Source organism: Centruroides vittatus, unplaced genomic scaffold (assembly GCF_030686945.1).
Source record: "Centruroides vittatus isolate TY-2023 unplaced genomic scaffold, ASM3068694v2 contig_3103, whole genome shotgun sequence".
Lineage (NCBI taxonomy): Eukaryota > Metazoa > Arthropoda > Arachnida > Scorpiones > Buthidae > Centruroides > Centruroides vittatus.
Window position 1 is genome coordinate 42,434 of NW_027121999.1, and position 23,699 is coordinate 66,132.

The window sequence follows — 23,699 nt, forward strand, 5'->3', positions numbered from 1 at the left end:
CACATTGTTTAATAAGCATTCAAACTTCTATCTACTTATACAAATGGTTATTTTTTTTTTTTAACTCTTTCCTGTGGGCACTAAGAGGACCTCTTTTAGCAAGCCCATTATGGGTTTGGTCAGGCCCATGATGGGGTGGCCGGTGAGGGATGGAGCCTAACACATCAGGTCAGACCACTCCTTAAAAAATTCCTGGGGATTTTTAAATCTGTCCAGATTCAATCCCAGATCCCCAGAGCGGTAGGCTTCCACCTTGACCGCTCAGCCATCCAGCTGTCTACACAAGTGGGTCATAACTAGGGTCTGGATTTTTGGGTGCCACACCCACTCAGTTTTTGAAAGGAGCAGAGTGTAAAAAGACAAACTATGTCTGTTTTAGTGCAGTAGGCTCACTCATTGCCAAATTGTTTAGCACTGAAATGCACCCAAAATGCAAACCTGCCTCCAAGACAGTGACCAGCACCCAAAGTATATATTTTGCAACCCCTTCCCCTTTTTTATGTTTTTAAAGAATATGTTGACAATAATCTCTTATTTTTGGTGGTTGTTATTCATTCACTTGAGGGAAAAAAAACAAATTTGTTAAACTGGACCATGTATGCTAATGAAAAAACAACAATAATTAGCTTACTCTCTTAAAATGCGGGATCAGTGGAATTTTGTAAGTCAGGTGCTTGATGTACTGGATGGTTTTTCCCTGGACAAACTCAGATATAGTTTATCAAATAATCCCAATTTGAAAAATATTTTGGATTGCACTGAAGTAGAATTCCGAGTAAAAATGAAACATGCCTTTTTAGTCTCGGTCGACATGGAAAGATCTTTTTCCCTATATAAAGGTATTCTATCCTCCGAACAAGAAAATTTCACTTTTAAAAACATTGAAATGGTTACTGTTATTTATTGCAATTACACATAGACGAGCATTGTAATTTACAGCTATGTAATTTGTAAATATAATACTTCTTGTTGGTTTTTGTCCTAATACAGAATTTAAAAGTACCCAATCCATTCTAAAAATGCATCCAAAAATCTGGACATTAGTCATAACTAACAACTAAGTATATGTATATGAATGTATTTTTTCTTAAATGCTATAATGTTGAAGCCTTGATATAAACACAGTTTCCAAGTGGATCAAATTACAACTGTTCAATAATGCAAACTAAATATCCATTTATAGTTTTTTACCACATTTTGCAGATATAAACTTTATAAACTTTAAGAGCTTATTTGCTGACTGCAGGTGCTATTTTTCAAATGATATATACACAGACTACTGATGATGTATATTAATATAATACATCTCAAAGCTCGATGATATATTAATAAACCAACAAATGCCTAAATAATCAAGCTATTATATGGCTATAATTAAATAATAAATACAAAGAATTTGGTATAGATTTACTAAATTATTAAAAATTACAATTATTAATTTAGATAAGAGATGGCACCTAACACTTACATCTATACCAAATTCATTTGTATTTATTATTTAATTATAGCCATATGATAGCCCAATTATTTAGATGTTTGTTGGTTTATTAATGTATATTTGTCAGCTTTTATACGTAATAAATTATTATAAAATATATGTTTTATTCTTGAATAACTATAATTAGCTTAAACACCCTTGTCAGTAAACAACAGGATAAGAAAGATAACTTACCATCCTGGATCTTTAGAAGGAACAAAAATGAAATAGTTTTGTTGTTGTCTAGCCCCTATTGGCAGATGATCATCTGAATATTCATATTTTAGTATTTAACTTATTTTCCAGTGATTTATACAAAACAAACAAAAGACAGACACACACAAATGAAAATAAGTAACTGTGCCACTGAAGGCTGATTGGCCAGTTCACTATTTCTGTTTGTTCTACCTTGACTCTTGTGTAAACAATTGCAAATATAGATATAAATTCAATGATGATTGATTAAATGGCACAGAAACTTATAAAATTTTATTGACTCGACTGCACACATCCTATGTGAAACATTATAATAATGTGTATTTTGTAACTTAAATTTCAAATTCCTTGTTTCACCTATTGTCTTGTGTTTATCTCTCCCACCTAAAATGTATGATGTAACAGAAGTTAGTACAATTTCCTTGCAGATAAAATAAAGTTTGTATGCTTTTCAAATTTCAGTGTAAATTATTGCATTTTTAACTTGCATAATAAATATTTCAGGTATTTTTATATGCATACTAAATGCATATAAATGCAGCTATTAGTCATAACATTTGGTATATTTTATAAGAATTTGTTTACAGATTAACTAGTTAATTATTAATAAAATAAATATCCAGAATTTTACTTCTCTCTCCAACTTATTAATTAGAATTTAAATATTTTTGATTAAAATAATATTTACAATTATCTAATTAACTTAAAATTATTGCTAAAATTAATGTTTTTTCCTTTGACAGTTAATATTACTAAGTTAACAACATATTTTTAGAAATTTATACAGCATAGTAAATTGTACAGAATAAAAAGAAAGTAAAATATACAAAATAAAATTGTAACAAATTATTTTAATTACACACATTTTAAAATGGCATATTAAACAGACTTTACTGAATATATTGAATCAACTTATATCATTATCAAGATAGACTTTAAGCTACACTTAAATATTCAATGTTCTACAAAAAAAAAATTGTTAAATTAATTTTATTATGCATAACAAATTGAAAATATTTTAAATATATATAATATAATATAGAATAAAAATATACTTTTCCAATGAGAATTTGTCCATTTTCATCTTTTACAAAAACATCCATTTTCAATCCATCATCATAAGGTGAATAATGATTTAGAGATTCTGCATATCCAATTCCAGGATCCTAAATAATATATTAATTATAGACAAAGTTTTTTCTATCATACACTAATTAATATATTTCTTACAAGAGTAAATATATAATGCAACCCAATATTATGCAAATGGTTAACAAGTTTCGACAAAACTTCATATTTGCGATTGTCGTAAACGAATCCATTATGCCTCTGCACATTAACTTCCCACATAGCATCCTATGCATAAATACATGAATTGTTCAAACATAACAACAGTAGATAAATGTTTTTTCTATATATTCTAAATGAAATATTCAATCATACCAAAGGCATTTCAGTTAATTCGGTTCTCTTCGAGATACTCGCTGTTTCTTTTAGATCGTCGAAATTATGGTTAAACAAATGGGATCCCAAACTCCAATATGGAGGCATGAAAGTAGTACCTATGATTTTAGTATATTGTTGTATAACGTCATTGGGTTTGGGTCCCAGAAAAACGAAGAAGTCAAATATTCCTCCGACTGGACGGAATGTTATGGCCGGCGTCGGTTGAACCATAATGTCTGTAATGGCAAACATATAATAATAAAATGTATTTTTCGAAACCTTAATTTAATACTAAAGAATGTACTGAGTTTTAAATTACTTTGATGTTTTGCATATTCAAATGTTTATAATTTTTAAAATGAAAGTTAAATACATTCACTAAGCTCAATAGAGAAATTATAATATTGATCATATTTAATTTATTATAAGAGGTAAGAAAAAAATATCAAATGAGTGATTAATTATTGTGACATTGTCAAAATACTGAGCTGCAATTTATAATCATATTTTAATTTAAAATTCGTATGACTTCTGGCTCCAGACAAAGATTGTATATAGTTAGTAGTGCTTCTTGCCCTAAACTTTCTATATCTGGTCTCAATTATCACCTAACTCCATTCTCAAGACTAATGATAACAGATGGACAGTGTGATGACAGTAGAAATCTACAGATCTGCAATTTGAAAATTGCAGCCCAAAAACAAACACTAGCAAGAATAAGAACTTAAGTAAAGCTATTTGCAATTGTTGTAATTAGATACAAGAGAAAAAAATACAAGAATAGATAAGATACAAAATGTATTTGATATTCTTTGAACAGAACAGAAACAACAGAGGAACTGGGGAAAGAGCTTAAAACAAATAAATTCACACCTTATAAATTATTCTACCAGGTACTTTTAATAAACAATAACATTTTTGGATCCAATTGATGGACCAGTTGTAACCAAATGTATAAAATTTTTACAATGGAATATACATTTAAAATCTAACATTGAAAAACAAACAACATAAATTTAAACTGAATAGAATAGGCTACAATTTAAAATCTAATGGTAAAATACAAAAAATATAAGAAAGAGAGTAAATGATAAATATTTTTATTGTTCACTTATTTTTAATACAAAGGTAGTATTAACAAAAGTAGATTTTATAGAATGTTTCCATGCCATTGATAATGAGTCAGCATTCCAAAAGTTATTGCAGTTGAAATGTTCATTAAATGTTAATGCAGATCTCCACATTCATTGGCTAAAGTGAAAACAGCTGTGTTTTTTAGACCTTTATTGACTGCACATCTATGCTCTTTAATTCTCTCTGGGAGATTTCATGAAGTGGCTTTAATATTACCGTATTTATCATATTCAAATACAGTCGAGTCCACATAAGTCGACACCCCAAGAGGAAGTGGAAATGTGTTGAGTAATCCAATATGACAACTAAAGCAAAGTTGAAAAAAAACCACAAAACTATAATTAGGAAAATACAGTAGTACTTTAAACAGTATATGCAATGTATCTCTCTGACAATCCATCACTGGCCATAGGGTTTCTCATTTCCTGGTCGTTTGCTTGTCCCGGGATTTTGGGAAAAAAGTGAACTGTTTCCCCAGGATATAATTAATTATTTTAAAAATAAAATGATAAATTACTTTAAAAAATAAAAAAATAATTATAACTAGTAAACCCCCTCTGAAAACCGGCGTGACTGCAACCACGACTAGAAACAAAAAGTTTGTTCTACTCACGTCGATTGCAAACACACATCCAATCAGAAAACACCTTTGTGCCATGTCATATGGTGACAACATTGAAAACAGTTCATCCTCATGGCAGATAGTTAGAGGATTTATACTTTTACAGAATCAAGATTGATTGAGCTTATTCATGCTCACGAATACCTGTGGGATTTTAATTCTTCATTTTATCAAAGATTTTATCTTTTTGTGTATTCTTGCCAGCTCTATCAAAATAATTGCCTTTTTTTCTTTTATTCAATCCAGAAAAGGAACTACTTGTCATTTTAATAAGAAAAGTGGCTAAAATTTCGTAAATACTCTGAAGTAAAACGTAAAATGTCAGTAAACTCACGAAAGTAGTAAAAAACAAGCTACTGTAATTTTATTGGTTTATTATAAGATCACGTGTTTCCGAGTTGCAACGTCAATGAACAATATGTGATCACGAGAAGATGCGTGCAACTTGCGCTTGTTGCAGTTGTGGTTACCTGCACAACTGGAAATCGCATGGTGTGACCATGGCTTTACAAAAAAATGCCTTTGAATTGAGTTGAAAATTTAAAGAAAAAAGTGAACTTAGATCAAACTTCTAACTTAGAAGGTATTTTTCATTTTTTAAGTAAAACATAATACAAAATATTATTGTGAATTTTTCTAAGATCTTGAAAATTAAAGATGGTCAATACTCTGATCATTCAATCTGATTCTTATTTTAATAATGAAAAGTCCCTTTTCAATTCAATGGATGTGGGTGGAATCGTCTTTAATGCATTTAAGAGAAGATGGATGTTGTGTGTTTTTTCACCTGTAGCCTGGAAGATTTCTAGTTTGTTTTTGAGATGCATTGCAGTACTTTTACTCTCAAGTATTCTTGATTTGTCTATCTCAGCTGCTTTAATAGCAGTATCGAGTTTATAGCCCGATAATTCGGCAGTTCATTTGGCTTTAATAATCAGGTTTATGACGAAAAACTTCATACTTGCAGACTTTGTACTCGTTTCTATCCTTGCCCAATTTGCACAACCTGGCTTAACGCAGTTATTGAAGCTACTGGGCATAGTTAAATTAAGACAGTATTGGCACAATTATTCAAGATATTACAGGTTCTGACAAGTAAAGAATTTTCAGAGTCCTGCCACAAATACATATTGATTATTGACAATCTGTGAGATGTCATAACAAGCAAAAATTTAAAAAAACTAATAAGCAGGCTTAAAATTAATAAATACAAATGTATTCTGAGAGTTTATGAGTTACTTATACTTTCTACTTGCAAAATTTCCTCAAACTTAACACAAAATAAGAAAAAAGTGAACTTTTAAGAAATTAGCAGGATTTTCCAGGTTAAAAAAACAGCTGGGATCCCATTTGAGAAAGCCTAACTGGCACTAAAGTTGATTTCTACTGCAAGTACCTCAGCACTTACCATCGCTACTTGTTTCAGTATCGGCCCTGAAACAGAAACATTTGATGAACAAATTTGCTTTAGTCAACATACCAGAGCATCTTTGTACAGAGACTTTCTCTGACATTTTCAAGACAGCTGCGATGAAGGCCCAGAAAAAGTTTCTTAATTTCCTGTTTTTTGTTCAGAATCCCCACCAATGTTGTTCTTGGAAGGTTTTCTTGTTTTGCAAATTTGGCTTCTGAAGTTTTATTACATTCAAATTCAGATACAAGTTTGTATTTTTCCTACAGCATAAGCATAGTTAGCTTTTGGATACTCATTTGTAACAGAAATGTGAAACACTTGCTGCAAATAATGCATGAATGAAAGGTAAGAAAATGCAAAATTGGATTGTGCTGTGATGTTAAGCTGTGTGGTGTGAACTCATTTTTTTCAGGAGGGGAGTCGACTTAACAGGCATCTAAACGAGTGTGGGACAGAAAAAGTATGTTGATTTATCCTGTGGTGACAAGTTAAACAGTGTCGAGTAAACCAGAGTTTTTTTAACATTAATGCTTATGTAAGTCGGCTGGAATCACAGAAAACTGACTACTTAACGGATGGTGTCTATTTATACCTATGACAAATTATGTGGACTCAACTGCATAAACAAATACAGGTCTGATAGTCAAAGCCAAACAATTGCTGGACTAGATTGAACTATATTACTGTTGATATTAATGATTAAAATGGTAAGTAATTTGGCCTAGAGATAAGCATTAGGTGCCATCTCTTATTAAAGTTATATCTAAATTAATAGTTCTGGAAGCAAAGATTGGACAAACGTCTGAGTAGCATAAATGGCAACACAACCATCCAGTAAGCTGGAGTTTGTGGACAGAACCTTCTAAATTAATTAATAAATATTAATTTGATTATATAATTATTAAATTTAATAAGAGATAACACCTAGCACCTACCTCTAGGTCAAATTACTTAACATTTTAATTATTAATAATATCAGTACTATTGTCCAATCTAACCTTGCAATTCTTTGACTTTAATTACTATTTATCAAATACTCTTATATTTTATCTTAAAGAATTTAAGATAAAATATAAGAGGTCATATTAATTTATTCAAATAGAACAGAATTTATTAATCAAAATATTTTTGTAATAGTATTACTTATAGAAGCAGCTATTTTCTGTTCATTTAATGTATTGTTCAAATATTAAAATAAGCAGAAAAAAGGATTTATTATTGGGATGATTAGGACAGGATTTTGCATTATAACTTGTAGATTATAATTAATAATGGTTATACTTGAATTATAGATTAGGTGTAATTTTGTCCTAATGTATAATTCAACTATAGCTGTTATTAGGGCTATGGTGTTAGATTTGGAGTCATGGATATTAATTCAGATTATTACAGAAACTAAACAAATGACATGTAATAATAAGAGAAATACCAATAGTGAAAACAAAAAAAATATCTAATAGCGATAATAGAAAATAATTTATCTGCTTTATCTTATCCTTTAATTATATAACTCAAAAGATAAATACATTTGCATTTATATTTGTAACTTTTTTAATTTAAAAATTTTCATTCTAATAATGTCAACAGTTTCTTCCAATATAAAATAACTATAAATTCTAATTTTAAAAAATTTAAATTGAAATTCAATATTTTGATCAGACTAATATTTAAAAATCTATTATTGTTAATATTAATTTGACGACAATATTTTGTATTAAATATGATATCGGACATGTATGATATCACGATAAAAAATATATATAGTCACTACAAAATTTTTATGCTAACATTAAACTTTAGCCTAAAGACTTTACGCTATATTTATTTACATACAACATAATTTGATTCACTTGTCATTGCAAATTCAATGGTAGATTTCCCATTAGGACCAGGGATACACGATTTGAAGGCACGAAAATTCAATATAATAAGAATGATAAAATAATTTTATGTAGAAACAATTCATAAAGCAGTCAGCGCAAACTAAAAGCTTATTTAGGGACAAAATAAGACATCACTTTAGTAGTATTAATATATGAATATATTGTGTATGAACAGAGTGGTAGTACTAATGACAATTTTTAATGGCAGTGCCCTTTGACCTTTCAATTATTTAAAAATCTGTAAAAGTACAATTACTGAAGAATTATAATTATAAAACAATCATCTGGCTCAAAAGTGGCACTAATAATTCAGGATCACCTGCATATTGTGAGCTGAGGATGCCATATTTCTAAATGTGTCACTGTGCGAATTAAAAATAATAAAATTTAATATCAATAAAAGAACTTTAGAATGTTTCAAAATATTTTGAAAATAGTCTTTTTCGTTTTTGGAATTATCCATTATGGCTTTTGAGCCAATTTTGTTCCTCCCCTTTGTGTAGAATGAAGCACTGTACTTCTAGCAAACCCCTCCCCCCAGTTAATTATGCATATAATAGTTCAAGGTCCCCTAAATTTGAACAAACAATTTAAAGTTCAAAAAAAATTTTGATAGTTTATTCACATTACTAGTAAGTATGAAAACTGATTTACATGCCACTAATGTCACTGTAATAAAGTCCACGTAAACAATGCCTGCACCATTCCTTCTGATAGTGTACAATGATATTGTAGTGCTACGTGGCTATTGTATTTGATTTCTATATTGTTTTGTAATTTTTATTTGTATTCGTATTCCATTAACCATGCCGAGTTTTTTTTTACTGTTCCGTTCTTTTCGTTTGTCACGTTTCACCATGTATCGCATCATATAGCTACGCTCTGCCAATTGGTTTACCCTGTATCACGTGACCTAGAAATTCCCTGGATGGAGGGAAGTATAAAAGGGAACGTACAACCTAAGAATGGACCTTTTTTCGACTGGCACTTCGGATGTTTGGACGGACTTCAAGGGAAAACGAATTACCAAGGATGAACGAGCACGTGGTGGACGTATACGATATTTTGAAGATAAAGGAAGGATCGCTAACTAGAAGGGTCTCCTGTTCTGCACCAGGAAGACGGAAGTACACGTTGTTTAATTATTGTAAGTTTACATGCTCATTTTGAGTGTTATTTTCATCCGATTTGTCGGAAGGACCGAAATTTTATAATTAATTAAGCGTATGTCTAACCTTTGTAATATATAGCTATAAGTTAATTGATACTCGGTATATATGTAAATAAACATGTTGTTAATTTCCTGTTATTTACCTTGTGAAGTCCTCATTTTCTATCCATCTCATAGAAATAATATACCTCGGTACATTAGTTTCATTACAATATATTTTCATGATTCCCTTCCCAGTCAAACTGTATACTTAATTAATGGACAACTCTTTACTTTAAAAATACATATGGATATACAAATGTGCAATATGCAATGATATGCATAAGAAAGTAACGAATAAAAACTCATACCCATAGCATTACTATTTAAAAGAACTACACCATGACTGTTTCCATTCTTTTCCATAACCAAATAAAATGGATGACTTCCAGAACTTGTTTCATCATTCTATTAAAATACAAATAAATTTGTTAAAGATAATAAATAATAAATTGATTCAAATATGTTAACTTACATTTAAATGTCTGCCTTTATTGAAGAAAGTTATAAGGTTCCACTTTGTATTTTTTAATAGAGGGCTTTTGTTTTGTCCAAGTCCATAAATGTATTGGGATGGAAGTAATGATGATAACTGCAGAAATTGATGTGAAAATATCAATCTCTTCAAATCTGTTTTAAACCTAAAAAAACAAGTAAAAAGTTTGCAGTGATACACATTGTTTAGATTGCATGTAACAATGCATTGTTATTCAAATGAATGTAAAATCAAAATTAAAGCTATATCAGATTTTTCATCGATAGGGACGTTTGATAACATAGCACAGGATAGTAGAATTGTCTTTTTAAATGAATGTCTTATCAGTGGAATCTTTAGAGCACTAGTCTGCATAAGGGTGCATTATTCTAACAAGGAAAACCCAGAAGATTCATCACCAATTTCAACAAAATTTTGTGGATGTGTAGTATTTACTTGTGTTTAAACTCTGCCAAAGCCGCATGAACCACTTCATTATTGAGAAAACCAGGATAAAAGTTGTATAGAACTATTACTGTATTTTACGGACTATAAGACGCTAGGGACTATAAGACGCACCTTAATTTTGGAGGCAATTTTTCAAAGAAAAAAAGTGCATCTTATAGTCCGTAAAATACGGTAATACCTATGCAGAAGCACCATTTTCACATTCACAGCATGGTCTGATTAGTTAAGGCAGTGTGTAAAGTGTGTAACTATATGAGTTTGAATCCCATATGCATGAATATTTTTTCGTTTTGCATTTTTAATTTAATCTTACTCTGTTATTACATTTGTTATTACATTTGTTATGTACAATTTTATGCCATTTTTAATTATTGAATTTAAACATTACTATTCATTATAAAATATCAGGAAATTCAACAATTATTTTTTAACAGTTTTGCCTTTTCAAAAGTTTTTGTCACAAAAAATATACAAGCGATAAATACTTACAATTACTGTTTCACAAGAATATGACAAAATTTTGGATGATATATTCATTATTGTTTTTTAAAATATTTCTTTTGCATGTTATTTGAGATTCAAGTGTAAAGCTTTTATTTCACTTATATACAATTCTACCATACATACATTACATATCGCATGTGCTGTAATCTCGTCTATAGTTGGAGTTGGTACGTATCGAATGAGGTGAAGCAAGTCATTGTTCAATGTCACAATCCAGAATGGGAAGAAGAATGGTGGAGTCTCTTCTAGTCCTCCTTTTAGTCCCTTTGCTCTCATCACTTAGTGGCAGTTCTAGATTTAATGTTTCGGACAGGTTCACCACACAAGCCATGCATATTTTAACATGACACAAAAAACTGGTTGTGATTAAAGAGTGTTTTTTAAATCTTCATGATTGGCTATTTCACTACCATTTTTAAGGAGATACATACTATTTTGATAAAATTTTTGACCTGTCTATAAAATAATTGTCTCAAGGCTGACAAAGAAAAGTACATTTTGGCAGGATACTTTTTAATTGGAAAGATGAAATATCTTTGTTGTCTACAAAAGTTTTTTACATAAGAATCTAACAATACTTACATAAAGACAACTTGACCCAGGATTATATTCATTTTGAAGTTTTAAAAGACATAAAAGAATATATAATTTTTTTCAAGTCTATTTCTTTTATCATCTTGAAGCAGTTAAAATATTATGGCTATAAAACAAAGTAGAGATTGTGAAAAAAATTTTTTATCATCATTTATTGTGAAAGTACATTGCCTAAAATAAAAGTTTCGGTGTTTTGATCAGTTTTTAACTCTCTGAATTTTTTAATATTGTATAATCGTTGTTTTAATGAAGATTACGCTATATCTTCAAGCCAATTTGCTGTTACTTCTAAGGACTGTGAAAAGAATAAAAGAAACAGAATCAAAAAAAATTATCGTATATTTCCACAGATAAGATGAGGTACAGTGGTACCCCGGTTAACAAACTTAATCCATTCTGTGACACTGTTTGTTAACCGAAACAATTTTTCCCATAGAAATTAATGCAAATACAATTTATCCATTCTGGCCTCCAAAAGTTTTGTGATTTTATTTGTAAAATACAGTAGGTTTTCTTTGATGAAAATGTAATTACATTTTCATTACAGCAAGAAACGTAAAATTTATTTAATAAAATAGCACTATACATACCTTCGTTTGTTGTATTTGGTGACAGAAGAGTGGAGATATATGGAGCTTAATGCTTAGAAGGGAAATCCCCTCCAAAAAAGCAATGGGTAGCACTTCATCCGGAGATTCGAGTCGAGGTCTCTTTTGGTAAGGAACAAGAAATTGATCTAAAGTTGACTGTCTTACTCTTTTAATCAAAATTTTTCTCAAATGCGATATCACATTGTCATTTTCTATTGCCACTATCACTTTTCTCTTTCTTGGATGCCATATTGATTAAATATATAAATCACGAAACTGAAAAAAGAAGTTTAGCACAAACACTTGGAAAAGCAATGCTTAACTCGCACATGCCTAATGACAACTAAAATTTGATACAAAAGAACTGTTATGTTCGTTATCCAAGACAAAATTTTTTCAAAATAAAAGTTCGTTAACCGATTTGGTCATTAACCAGGGCATTCGTTAACCAGGATTCCACTGTATAAATTTTCATCAAAGTTTTATTGCTTTAGCATATATCTGTCCTATAAGACGACCCCCAACTATCAACGGACTGTGAATTTAGTTTAGACCAGCGATCATCATCTGAATAATAATACTGTATAGCATATACAGAATTATGTCCTATTCATAATTTTTCAAACAAAAATTTTATTTTCTTGCATCTGGTACCACTGCCTTGTGACTGTTGCAAACATTTGCACTGATTCGGGCATTTGGGTAATGACCTTGACTATTCACAAAAACATCATATGGGCTATTTTATCTTGTGGACATACTCTACTCTCCACTAGTAGATAATTACAGATTGTCATTATAAAAAAACGGACAAACTAATTATTTACCTGTAGTCTAAACTGTAATTTGTGTAAATTTCAATCTAATTTTTTTTGTATCTGTCCTATAAGATGACCCCAAATTTTGGAGACCGTTTTTTATGATTCAACTATCGTCTTATCTGCAGAAATATACAGTATATATTTTTTTATACAATTCTTTTAAAACTTCAAAATACAAAAGTTTTGTCATATATTTGGGAATTGGTTTGACCACTCCACAAATCTATTATTAATAAAAACTTTTAATTTTTTACATATGGCTGTAATATTTCAATTTAAGTCATTTATAAAGGTTTGTTGTTAACTCCTATCATACAGATTTGACAATGACGTGTTCAAATTAGGAGATGAGTACCAACTTGTTTTTGTACTGCAGGATCTTACATATGAAATGTAATATAAATATATTGATATGTATAATATAAGAACCAACATTATATTAAATAATACAAAATCTGATTATAATGTTATATGTATTTTCTACATATGGAGTGATGAAAATAAAAAATTTTTGATGACTAAAACTGTACATAACAAATTTAGTAACAATAAGATTAAATTATAAATGTAAAACACTCTCAAACATGGGATTCGAACCACTACAGTAATGCTCTTTAAGCAATGCTCTAACTAATCAGTCTATGCCTTGAACAAGCAAATAGCACTTCTGCACAGGTATTAGAACTTTTACTGTGATTTTCTCAATAATACCTGAATAGTGGCTACTACAGCTTTAGCAGAGTTTAAGTACAAGTAAATACTACGCATCCACAAAATTTTGTCGAAATCGGTGATGATAACCTCCCCAGTTTCCCTTGTAAGGAAGATTTACAAGGGTTTGTCTTTAATCCTGTGATACATTGGCAACATTGGGCTCAATGCTATGATATATCTGTATCTGGACTGCTGTATGTTATTATGTATATAATTCGTCTCTGTAATCCAAAAGGTTTTTTGGTAGACGGTCTCACAGCAAAACTTTAAGTTAGGAACTCTCTTTTATTCTTTAAAAAATGACATATGCATTTTGGGTTGGTATATTCATCCAACCCCTGTAAGAATAACACTGAGGAGGGGTTGGATGAATATACCAACCCGAAATGCATATGTCATTTTTTAAAGAATAAAAGAGAGTTCCTAACTTAAAGTTTTGCTGTGAGACCGTCTACCAAAAAACCTTTTGGATTACAGAGATGAATTATATACATAGCTATGATATATGTTATTTGGAAATTTGGCAAAATCTCCATTGGTCCATTGTGCTCAAAGCTTCTTGCCATAACTATTGTACTTTTTAATTATCACACAATTTGATATATTTAGGATTAAGGAATAAATCCTATTATCCTAATAAAGGAATAAATCCAAAAGTGAGTATAAATTAATCATGTAAAATTTTCATTGCAGAATGCATTTTGGGCCAAGACCAATCTTCAATTTATATTTGCAGCATTCTCTCAGGTAAATTTGTTTAGGTTTCATTTTTTAAATCTTACATTTAATACTCAGCATATGACATTCTCCATTACTTTTTCAAGTGTTAATATTATACTAAAATTATTTATTTTCCTTGTGGTTTTAATCAGGACCAGTGTCTTTTAAAAAAGATTTTCTTCCAGTTTAATCTAAATTATTTAATTAAATATTATAATTATTAATTTTAATATGAGATGGCACCTAACACTTTCCTCTAGTGTCAAATTCATTTGTAATTCAAAGTCATTCTTTCCAAATTATAGCCCAATTATTTATGGCAGTTGTGTATGTCTGTTAACCAATCTTCAACTGCTAATAATCTTTTAAAAGACACTGGTCCTGATTAAAGTCACAAGAAAAATAAATAATTTTAGTATATTATTAACACTTGTAAAAGTAATGGAGAATGTCATATGCTGAGTATTAAATGTAAGATTTAAAAAATAAAAGAGAATGCTACAAATATAAATTCTATATTGAGATGTGATAGTTATTGGACCACTCATGGTATAAACATTAAGTCTATATTTATCTGTCAGGTAGTATAAGTATCTCAATATTTTAAAAATGCAACTTTTACCTATCAATTCTTATCTCATTTTTGATCATATGAAACTGACCTAAAACCTTAACTGATATCAACTGTTAACAAATGACACCATTTCATATCATTTGATCATGTCCAAAATCACTTTAGAGATGATATCAATTGATATAATTTAAAAACAATGAAATGATATTTTTACTAGAGAACTTGTGCATGTGTGAAAGGTAGAAGGAATATATCATTGGGTGCATGCTATAAGGTTGTATGTCAATTTTGAACAATTTTACAAAAAAGCAAGCAGAAAGTTTGAGACCATATAAAGAAACTTTGATTGATATTATATTGATCTGATTTTTTCATTGGTAACTTCTTTTCATAGGAGGTTTTATTAAACATCTGATCACATCCATAACTTCACTCATTTGTCATTTAGAAGAAAAGTGACATATGATGTTGTGAGAATCCAGGGGCTGTTTTTCTATAATTTTTAATGAAAAGATGCATTTTAGAAACTTTCCATTTTAACATCCATTTCCCATAAAGTTAAAAACGGGAGAATACCGAATATTAACTTAACTATCAACAAGTCATTTCCCCTCACATCAACCCATGAAAATAACAAAAATATGTTAAAACAATCAATTATAAAATGTGAGAAAGCTGACACTTAACTTAGTCCACAGGGAAAATCTAAAACAATCGAAGGAAATACTAAACTTTCAAATCGACTTTGTTTAATTTTCATTGTCCACCTAAGACGTCATCGCTGCCAAACAAACGATCATGTCACCAAATTCCCACCCCGATTAGGATACAGTGACCAGACACCCATTCATCGGGGTAATCGTTCTACAAGAAGCTAACTTTTAACTTTGTGTCATCTCCTCCAACATGAGAAAGTTTCTATGGATTTATCTCTAACTTTGTGAAGGGAGCATGTGTCATCCCAAGCATCTACCCAGTCCTCTGTGGATAATTAGCCTACGAGATTACATCTCCTGCTGCACAGAGGTATGATGTATAACTGATCTTATGTAAGCTCTCAGGCAGAAATAGTTATTGGTACGCATAACACTCATTTGATAGGTATAATGCTCTCTAGTGATTTGTACTAGATTGAGGAAACTGTATTTCTGGTACCTAGATTTGTGTCTGTAAACTTTTAGTTTTATTAAACTTGTTGATATTTAAAAATAGTTACTCTTACTCGTGTAGCACAGACTTCTTATCGATGACCTTGCTAAACCACTCCACTCGATTTAAAGCTCTCTTAGTCATCCAGTGACAATACGAGCAGGTTTTACCAACCCGTTGCTGATCAAAGGAGTTTAGAGTTTGACGTTCTAACCCCCGGCTTCTCACAACTTTATGACATTGACCTGACAATATCTAGATTCAAAAGAAAGTAATAGAACTCTTGTTAACAAGATACAAAGAACAGAATGAAAATAATAGTATATGCATCATATATATATATATATATATATATATATATATATATAGAGAGAGAGAGAGAGAGAGATACACAAAACTTACAGGAAGTTGCTGATATAAGAAAGTTGCTTTTAAAAAAAAACCATTAAAACAACCAAGAATCATCAATATACTACCTAATAAAGAATTAAAATATTCAAAAAACAGTAATTACAATATTCTGATTACCCAAGATTATTAATAATTCTAATATACAGGGTGGGCCAACGAAAACGAAATGGCAGAGTGTTCGTGTTCGTCCAAGCAAATCGCTCGGACAGGTCAATTTTATTCTCGAGGGGACATGTTTTGCAATAAAGTTTTTGCGATTCTGAATACAACAGACAACAAAAAATTTTAAAAAACTCATTTATTTTGTATTAACTAAACAAACATTTATTTCGAAAAAAATGTTTGTTTAGTTAATATTCAGATTCGCAAAAACTTTATTGCATAAGATGTCCCCTCGAGAATAAAATCGCCCTGTCCGAGCGATTTGCTTGGACAAACATGAACACTCTGCCATTTCGTTTTCGTTGGCCCACCCTGCATATAACATTTATAACAGATCTCTGATCACAAAATTTAAAAAAATGAAATTTATATAATTAAAAATGAGTGACCTACTAAACTTTAAGTAAACAAAACGAAAATTAATATAGGAAAAAAACAAATATAAACACTAGACAATCTGAGGTAACAGAAAAATTCCTCTCACAACTGCAGAAGTGCTAGGGTATAGATGTGCACAATGTGCATATCTTTACCCTATATCCCTATATCTTGCTTCTGCTACATATTAACTAATTAAAAGTGTAAAAGAGTATAGGCAGTGGTTATTTCATGACACAGTCAACAAACACCCCCAAATCCCCCTTTCTTGTCAAACTAAATCATATCTCAGCTGTTAAAGATACTTATTTTAGAAACAATCAACAATATCTTGAAAGAAGCAATGTGTATTCATTTAATATAAAATAAATGTTATCTATTATAAACATTAAATGTTTTTATTTTTACTTCATATCATATGCTTTTATTGGAATAAGCAAAAGTTGAAATGTTAGTATTTGTATGGTCATAAATAATAGTAAATTTTAATACATATTTCTAAATGTATTTAAATTAATAAAATTAGTCTAAAAGTTATCTAAGAAAATGTTAAGACATTGTAATTTTGCTTACATCAATTTTATGAAAGGGGGGTTATGATAAAATTAAATAAAATATAATTAAAACAGTAAAATTAAAAGGTTGGTGTAGTAATTTATCTGATTATTAATTCTATATTAGCATAAAAACAGACTAAATACATCCTTTAGATTGATTATAATATCTATATACTTCATGTATACTTGGCATCATATTACTATAAATATTTATTAAAAATGCTTACTTCAAGAAGCCAAATCTTTAATTGATTAACATTAAACATTTTCATCCTGACCCAGGATAATAGCTTACAAATTAAACAAAAAGAATGTAAACTGTAAGCTGATGTTGTCCTGGGTCAGGATGAAAACATTTCTTATTAATCAATTAAAGATTTGATTTCCTGAAGTATACATTCTTAATAAAAATTCATTGTTCATACTATTCAAATAATAATAAAATAATTCATAATAATGATATAAAATTTCAAAAACATTTAACTTACACTGTCTCTCTGTTTGATAATCTATTTACGAGTAATTCACCATTGTATCGAAGAAAAACTGCATATTTTGTATATAGTCGTTCTCCCCATTTGCCGTAAAGACCTCCAAGATCTCTAGTTTTCTCTGGATAAGGAATTTCAAATCGTGTACTATTTGCATCAGTTATCTAAATAAATTAATATCACAATTTACATTTTTAATAGTGTATAATTTTATTTCACATCATCATTAAAATACAAAAAACTAACTTACTCTGATTCTAACAGTATTTCTGTCATAAAAATATATCGTAACATTAACATATTCAACATCTGATGGAAAATTTGATGGAATTGTTCTCTGAAGAAGAGCAGAGATTTTTGTTAATTCTTTTTCTATGTTTTTTACTTCATAACCAATATAATTTGAAGGAAAATAACAGTTGGGTATACTATTTTGATTCTTATCACCGATACTACGACTAGCATTCCAACAGCAACCGCGATTAAGGCACTCTTTCTCCAACGTGGGAAAATCCGGATGGCAATCAAACTTCTCATTATCTGGTATCATAATGTTGCAGTTTGGTTCAAATTTCTTTGTTTGGTTCTTCACATCATCTTTATCTAACCAATGTTTGATATCATTCCATGATAATGAATGATGAAATTCATATTGTACAAGCCAATAAATTAGAGAAGAAACAAGAAGAGAGAGCAAAAGAATTTTTATTGCAGTTAGCAATACTCTTTGTATAAGTTTACTTCTTTCTACAGGTAAAGTATATTCAAGATGTTGAATAAAATGTGGTGACAAGAATGTTTTTTTCATCTCCATATTTACTGATAATTATATATTCCCATTTTAATATAAATACTTGACTTATTATTGAAAGAATGTTAATAGTTATTTCAGAACAAATATTCTTCAGATATATTAATAAATAGATTTCATTCTGAACCTGTAAAAAAGTTTTTTTAAAAATTTCAAAACAATTCTATAATTAAAATTATAAAAAATTTAAAAAACAAAATTAATTAATAACTTATAAACAATCTTAGATAATATAATTTAATAATTCTACTCTTTATAATATAAAATAACTATATATGTGATTTATAAAATGCTTTGAACTTCATTAATAAAATTATAGATACCCAGTACAAACTATATTTTCATGGAGAGAATAATAATCCAAAGACAGAGCTAATTTATTAGCTATAAATACTATAGTCCATGCAGCAAAACAAGACACGAGTCAGTCTGAGCTTGAAATGCCTATGTCAAGTGAAACAGATGGAAGGAGATGCAAAAAGTTGACACTTTGATTTGATCTCTCTTGGATGTTTTGTTTTTTACATTTTTAAAACTTTTTAATACTATCTTTATCATAAATAATTTTATTGTTTTACTTTTTTTAGAAATTTTATTGCTGTTATCCATGTGTCAACTCCCTCATGTCTCCTTCCATCCTTCTATCATCGACCCTTTCTGCTCAGGCTGACTCATGTCTAATCTTTCACTGCAGATGCTAGTGAAATAAATTGATTAACATTAAAAAAAAAACAAAACATATTAAGCAGTGAAAACAAAATGAAAATCATTCTCTCTATAATTACATGAAAGTCTGGTTTCACTGAACAACACTACAAGGACAAGTTAAACAATTTGAACATGTATAACAACTTAAAGACTTAAGTTTAATTATAAATTAAGTAAAAGTTCATGCAGTCCCGTCGGTGCACTCCTGGCGCTTTCTTGTCATTGGACTTGTCCTTTGCATTCCATGACAAGAAAGCGCCAGAAGTGCACCGCATTCTATTGCATGACGAACATTTCGATAGATGTATAACATACATTGGATCCACGTACAGATCATTAGAGGCTAGAATACGGGACCGCAAATATGATGTGTCCAAGGGGAAGGATGATACTACACTAGCGCAGTATGCTACTGAACATGGGGTTTCTCCTTGTTGGGATGAAGCTACTCTTTAATACAGGGTTTTTGACCGACATGACTTACATTCGTGGAAACTCTTGAAATTTATATAACTGGCTTGAAGGGAGATTGCATTAACTCCAACTATATTCCAGTTCCACAAGTGTGGAAGTATTATTTACAATGCCACAAAGCATAACGATAATTTTTGATGTGTAATTAAGCATTTAGCTTTAGGCATTGTAAAGGAAACAATTTTCCTTATCAAACATCATTTATATGTTAAAACATCAGACTAACTGTTACAACACCATATATTATATTATTAATGAATTTATTTATAGCTTTATTTAAAAAATAATTTATTTATATGTTGTAATACGTAACGATTTTTGTATTGAACATTGGTTAAATGTTTAAAAAATTAGAATACAGCTATGTTCGAAAGCTAAAACTTTTCAAAAGATAAAACTGTTTTTTCTGTTTTGTGCATTTTTCCTGACGAGGGCCTCTGAAAGACTGCCAAAAACATTCCAACATTAAAGTTACTTGTTCTTTTACTGCTGGAATTAGCATTTAGGTGTGAATTTTGTTTGTTTAGTATATAGTTCCAGTTTATGTGTGCCAGATTTTTATGTCTAAAACTGATAATGATTGCATGTTTAATAGCCACACTTTGAGGTATCAAGCATGAAAAAGAAAGAAAAAAATGGCTGTTTTTCCTAAGATAATTTATAACAATAACCAAATTTTGATTAAAGTAAGCAAAATCTTTATATATATATGTTATAACTTGAATGTTTCAGAATCTGCTAATTTTGATGCATTAACTTCATTAACATTTATACTAACTGCCATAACGTTATCAGTGATCACAATGAGCAGTCTACTGTATGCATATAAAAATAATGTTTTATCTATTCAGAATAAAATGACAAAGTATCTACATGAATATATTCTGCAATGAGTATTTTAAAAGATTTAACAAGCATAAATGTGTTAAATATTATCAAATTATTATAATCACTAATTACAAAACACTAATTAAATCACTAATTAAGCAAATTCTTAATATGACAATTTAAAATTTAGTTTGCGAAAAGGTATAGCATCTTCCAAAAAGAATACTATCATTTTAAATTATAGTAATAATGCTAATTATTATCAGAGAGCATTAATGCAAGCAAGATTCAGTGGTGCCCACAGACTATAAAAGAAGGCAGAAGCTATAAAAAAGGGCATTATATATACATTATGCAAAAAGCTAAAAACTATGATTCAACATTAGATCAGCAGTCCTACACGGTGGGTGGCACTGGTCACAATTGGGACTAACTCGGCTTTGAAAATTTTCAAAGCTGTTTTTGTCAACATGTGACAAAGTTGCATGAGACAACAGACAAATGTCATTCATTAGTTTCTTTTATATTTACAGAATAGTCTAAAAGTTATGAATTTGCTATTGCTTGTTGATTATAAGTTATGAATTTGGAGTCCCTTTGGGGATTAGGGAAAAAAAAAACAGACAAAAAGGGGCACATACCGCAATGTACAGGCACCCATAACAAGATTAATTGGAAAATCATCCAAATTCACATTTGTCTATTACAATTGCTCAATGTGTACATCTGTCACCTGACACATTCAATTCAACCTATACTCAAATTCTTCCAAAACTCACTACAGCATACCAGTTGTCACTCCCATAGCAGACTCAATTCTACAGCCAAAGATCATTCGGGTTGCACAATGACGAGCAATTCCGACTTTGCAAACCGTAGAACACGGAACAACTCTGTCACAGCATAGCCACGCCATTTTGTTTCCTATTCATAAAAGTAACATTAACCCATTAATTTCTAGGGGTACAGGTCGGGAAAAAATATACCCAGCTACCCCTCTCTCGATAGTCACGTGTACGTTTTTACTAATACCTAATATAGTATATGCATATTTAGATAATTATATAAACAAATTAAGAAATCTAGTTTAAAGTCTTCCTGTTTAAGTGTTGATATCTTTTATTACAATCTGTTAATTTCACGTGTTGTACCTTTTATGATAAGAAATTAACAATTTTTCCAAAAATATATCCAATATTTTAATAACAACAGTCATAAAACATATCAACATGTAAACAACAAGACTTTAAACTAGTCTACATAAAAATATTCAGAATATAATTATTAATATAATCTACAATTAAAAAATAATAACTCCGACCGTCAGTCCAAACTCACTCCTTGATCAGCTGATTTCAAAAACATTAAAACACTTCAATGTTGCCAGCTCAACTTTAATTACAAATTAATCGTACTTTCTATTTTCGTATGACACATTTTTATTTTAATCTGGGTAATGAATACTTATATATAATTTAATTTGAAAATATAAACGGAAAAAGTTTAAAAGCATACGAATTATAATTAATTGAAAATGGATTAAGATAATCCTATTTCCGAAATTGGATTATTTAAATCGGATGATAACGTTATATCGATTCAGTTGAAATAAAATTTAGTGCCGTCAAATGATACAAATAATAATGAAATGTATCTGTAATCTTTGAAAATTTTTCATTGATTTAAAAAGAAACGTAATTTTCAACTTAAAATAGTAAGTACAGTTTATATCAGTTTTTATATACAATATTAGAAGCGGTTAAGGCGTTTGCCTATCGCTCTGGAGAATCCTAAATCAAATTCGGGAGAAATTTCGGGAATTTCCACTTGGCCGCTCCATTTTGGACTTAAAAAAAAAACCCATAATGAGCCTGAAGAAAGCCTTGTTAATGCCCACAGAGCGAAGTTTTAAAATATAAAAAAAAAGTTACGCTTTTTTAGTCCTGTAAGCAGTAAGGACTGACTACAAAGGGGTTAATGGCATACAAATTTGTTCGTTACAAGTCTTCATACTTATTGTGTAAATAACTTAATTAAACAATCAGAAAATATTGTATAATTTTTTAAAATCATTTCTTGAGTCAGGAGGTCTCATGAACCATTATACGCGTAATTAAAAGAGATGAGGTTTGCACCATTGTGTGTTATGGACAATAATTACAAACGTACTTCATGATACATAACGGGAAGAGAGAGAATCAAAAGTGACTTAAAAACTGTACCCGAAATTAATGAACCGCCTCTAAAATGTTTCAGAAAACACTGTAAGCAGTGTTCAACACGTAGAGGCACGACATCTTACAAGAAATTGGTTAAATCAAGACATTGTCGATGTTGTATGAGTATAAAAGTGTCAATCATAGAACATGTCATAAGTCCATTGGAACTAGTTTCGAAGAAAATTGGCCCAATAATAAATGTGGTTGTGAATCCACACTTGACTGTTAAATGAGTATAACACAATGGATTATTGATTTTCCATGATCCAAATGAGACAGTTACGAATGTTCACTATTCCACTGAGGTAGAATTATGCTTCATCACACCAGAGGATGTTTCATGGCCACGATATGTTAGATACGTTTAGCTTGTAGGGAGTTACGATTAGGGATTGCAATCCAGCAGTGTTTTCAATCCAGCTGGATCCAGCGCGGATCCAGCGCAGATGTATTTTTGGTGCAATAAAGTGCTATCTATCTATTTATCCAGCAATTTATGATTTTTTTAAAGAAATAAAACATTTTTATTTAAATTCTTAAGAAACTTTTATTATTTAGACTGGTCACTATAAATCAGTAAAACTTCTTAACACATTTAGGTAGTAAACTTAACTTTGGTTCGGTTTAACACTTGAGATAGAGATAATTA

The 23,699-nt window shown here is 29.9% G+C and overlaps 1 protein-coding gene across 1 annotated transcript in view; it reads right to left on the reverse strand.

Annotated features, from left to right (window-relative positions):
* Positions 1-22,186, reverse strand: part of LOC136973170 (lysosomal alpha-glucosidase-like) — a 37,082-nt gene extending 14,896 nt beyond the window's left edge. Inside the window, exons 1-8 of the mRNA XM_067267868.1 lie at positions 22,170-22,186; positions 18,261-18,948; positions 18,008-18,174; positions 9,878-10,043; positions 9,714-9,810; positions 3,137-3,375; positions 2,924-3,049; positions 2,749-2,859 (exon numbers count right to left, since the gene is read on the reverse strand). Coding sequence (XP_067123969.1) covers positions 2,749-2,859; positions 2,924-3,049; positions 3,137-3,375; positions 9,714-9,810; positions 9,878-10,043; positions 18,008-18,174; positions 18,261-18,824 — 1,470 coding nt within the window. The 5' untranslated portion in view covers positions 18,825-18,948; positions 22,170-22,186. The remainder of the gene's footprint in view (positions 1-2,748; positions 2,860-2,923; positions 3,050-3,136; positions 3,376-9,713; positions 9,811-9,877; positions 10,044-18,007; positions 18,175-18,260; positions 18,949-22,169) is intronic.
* Between the last annotated feature and the right edge of the window lie 1,513 nt (positions 22,187-23,699).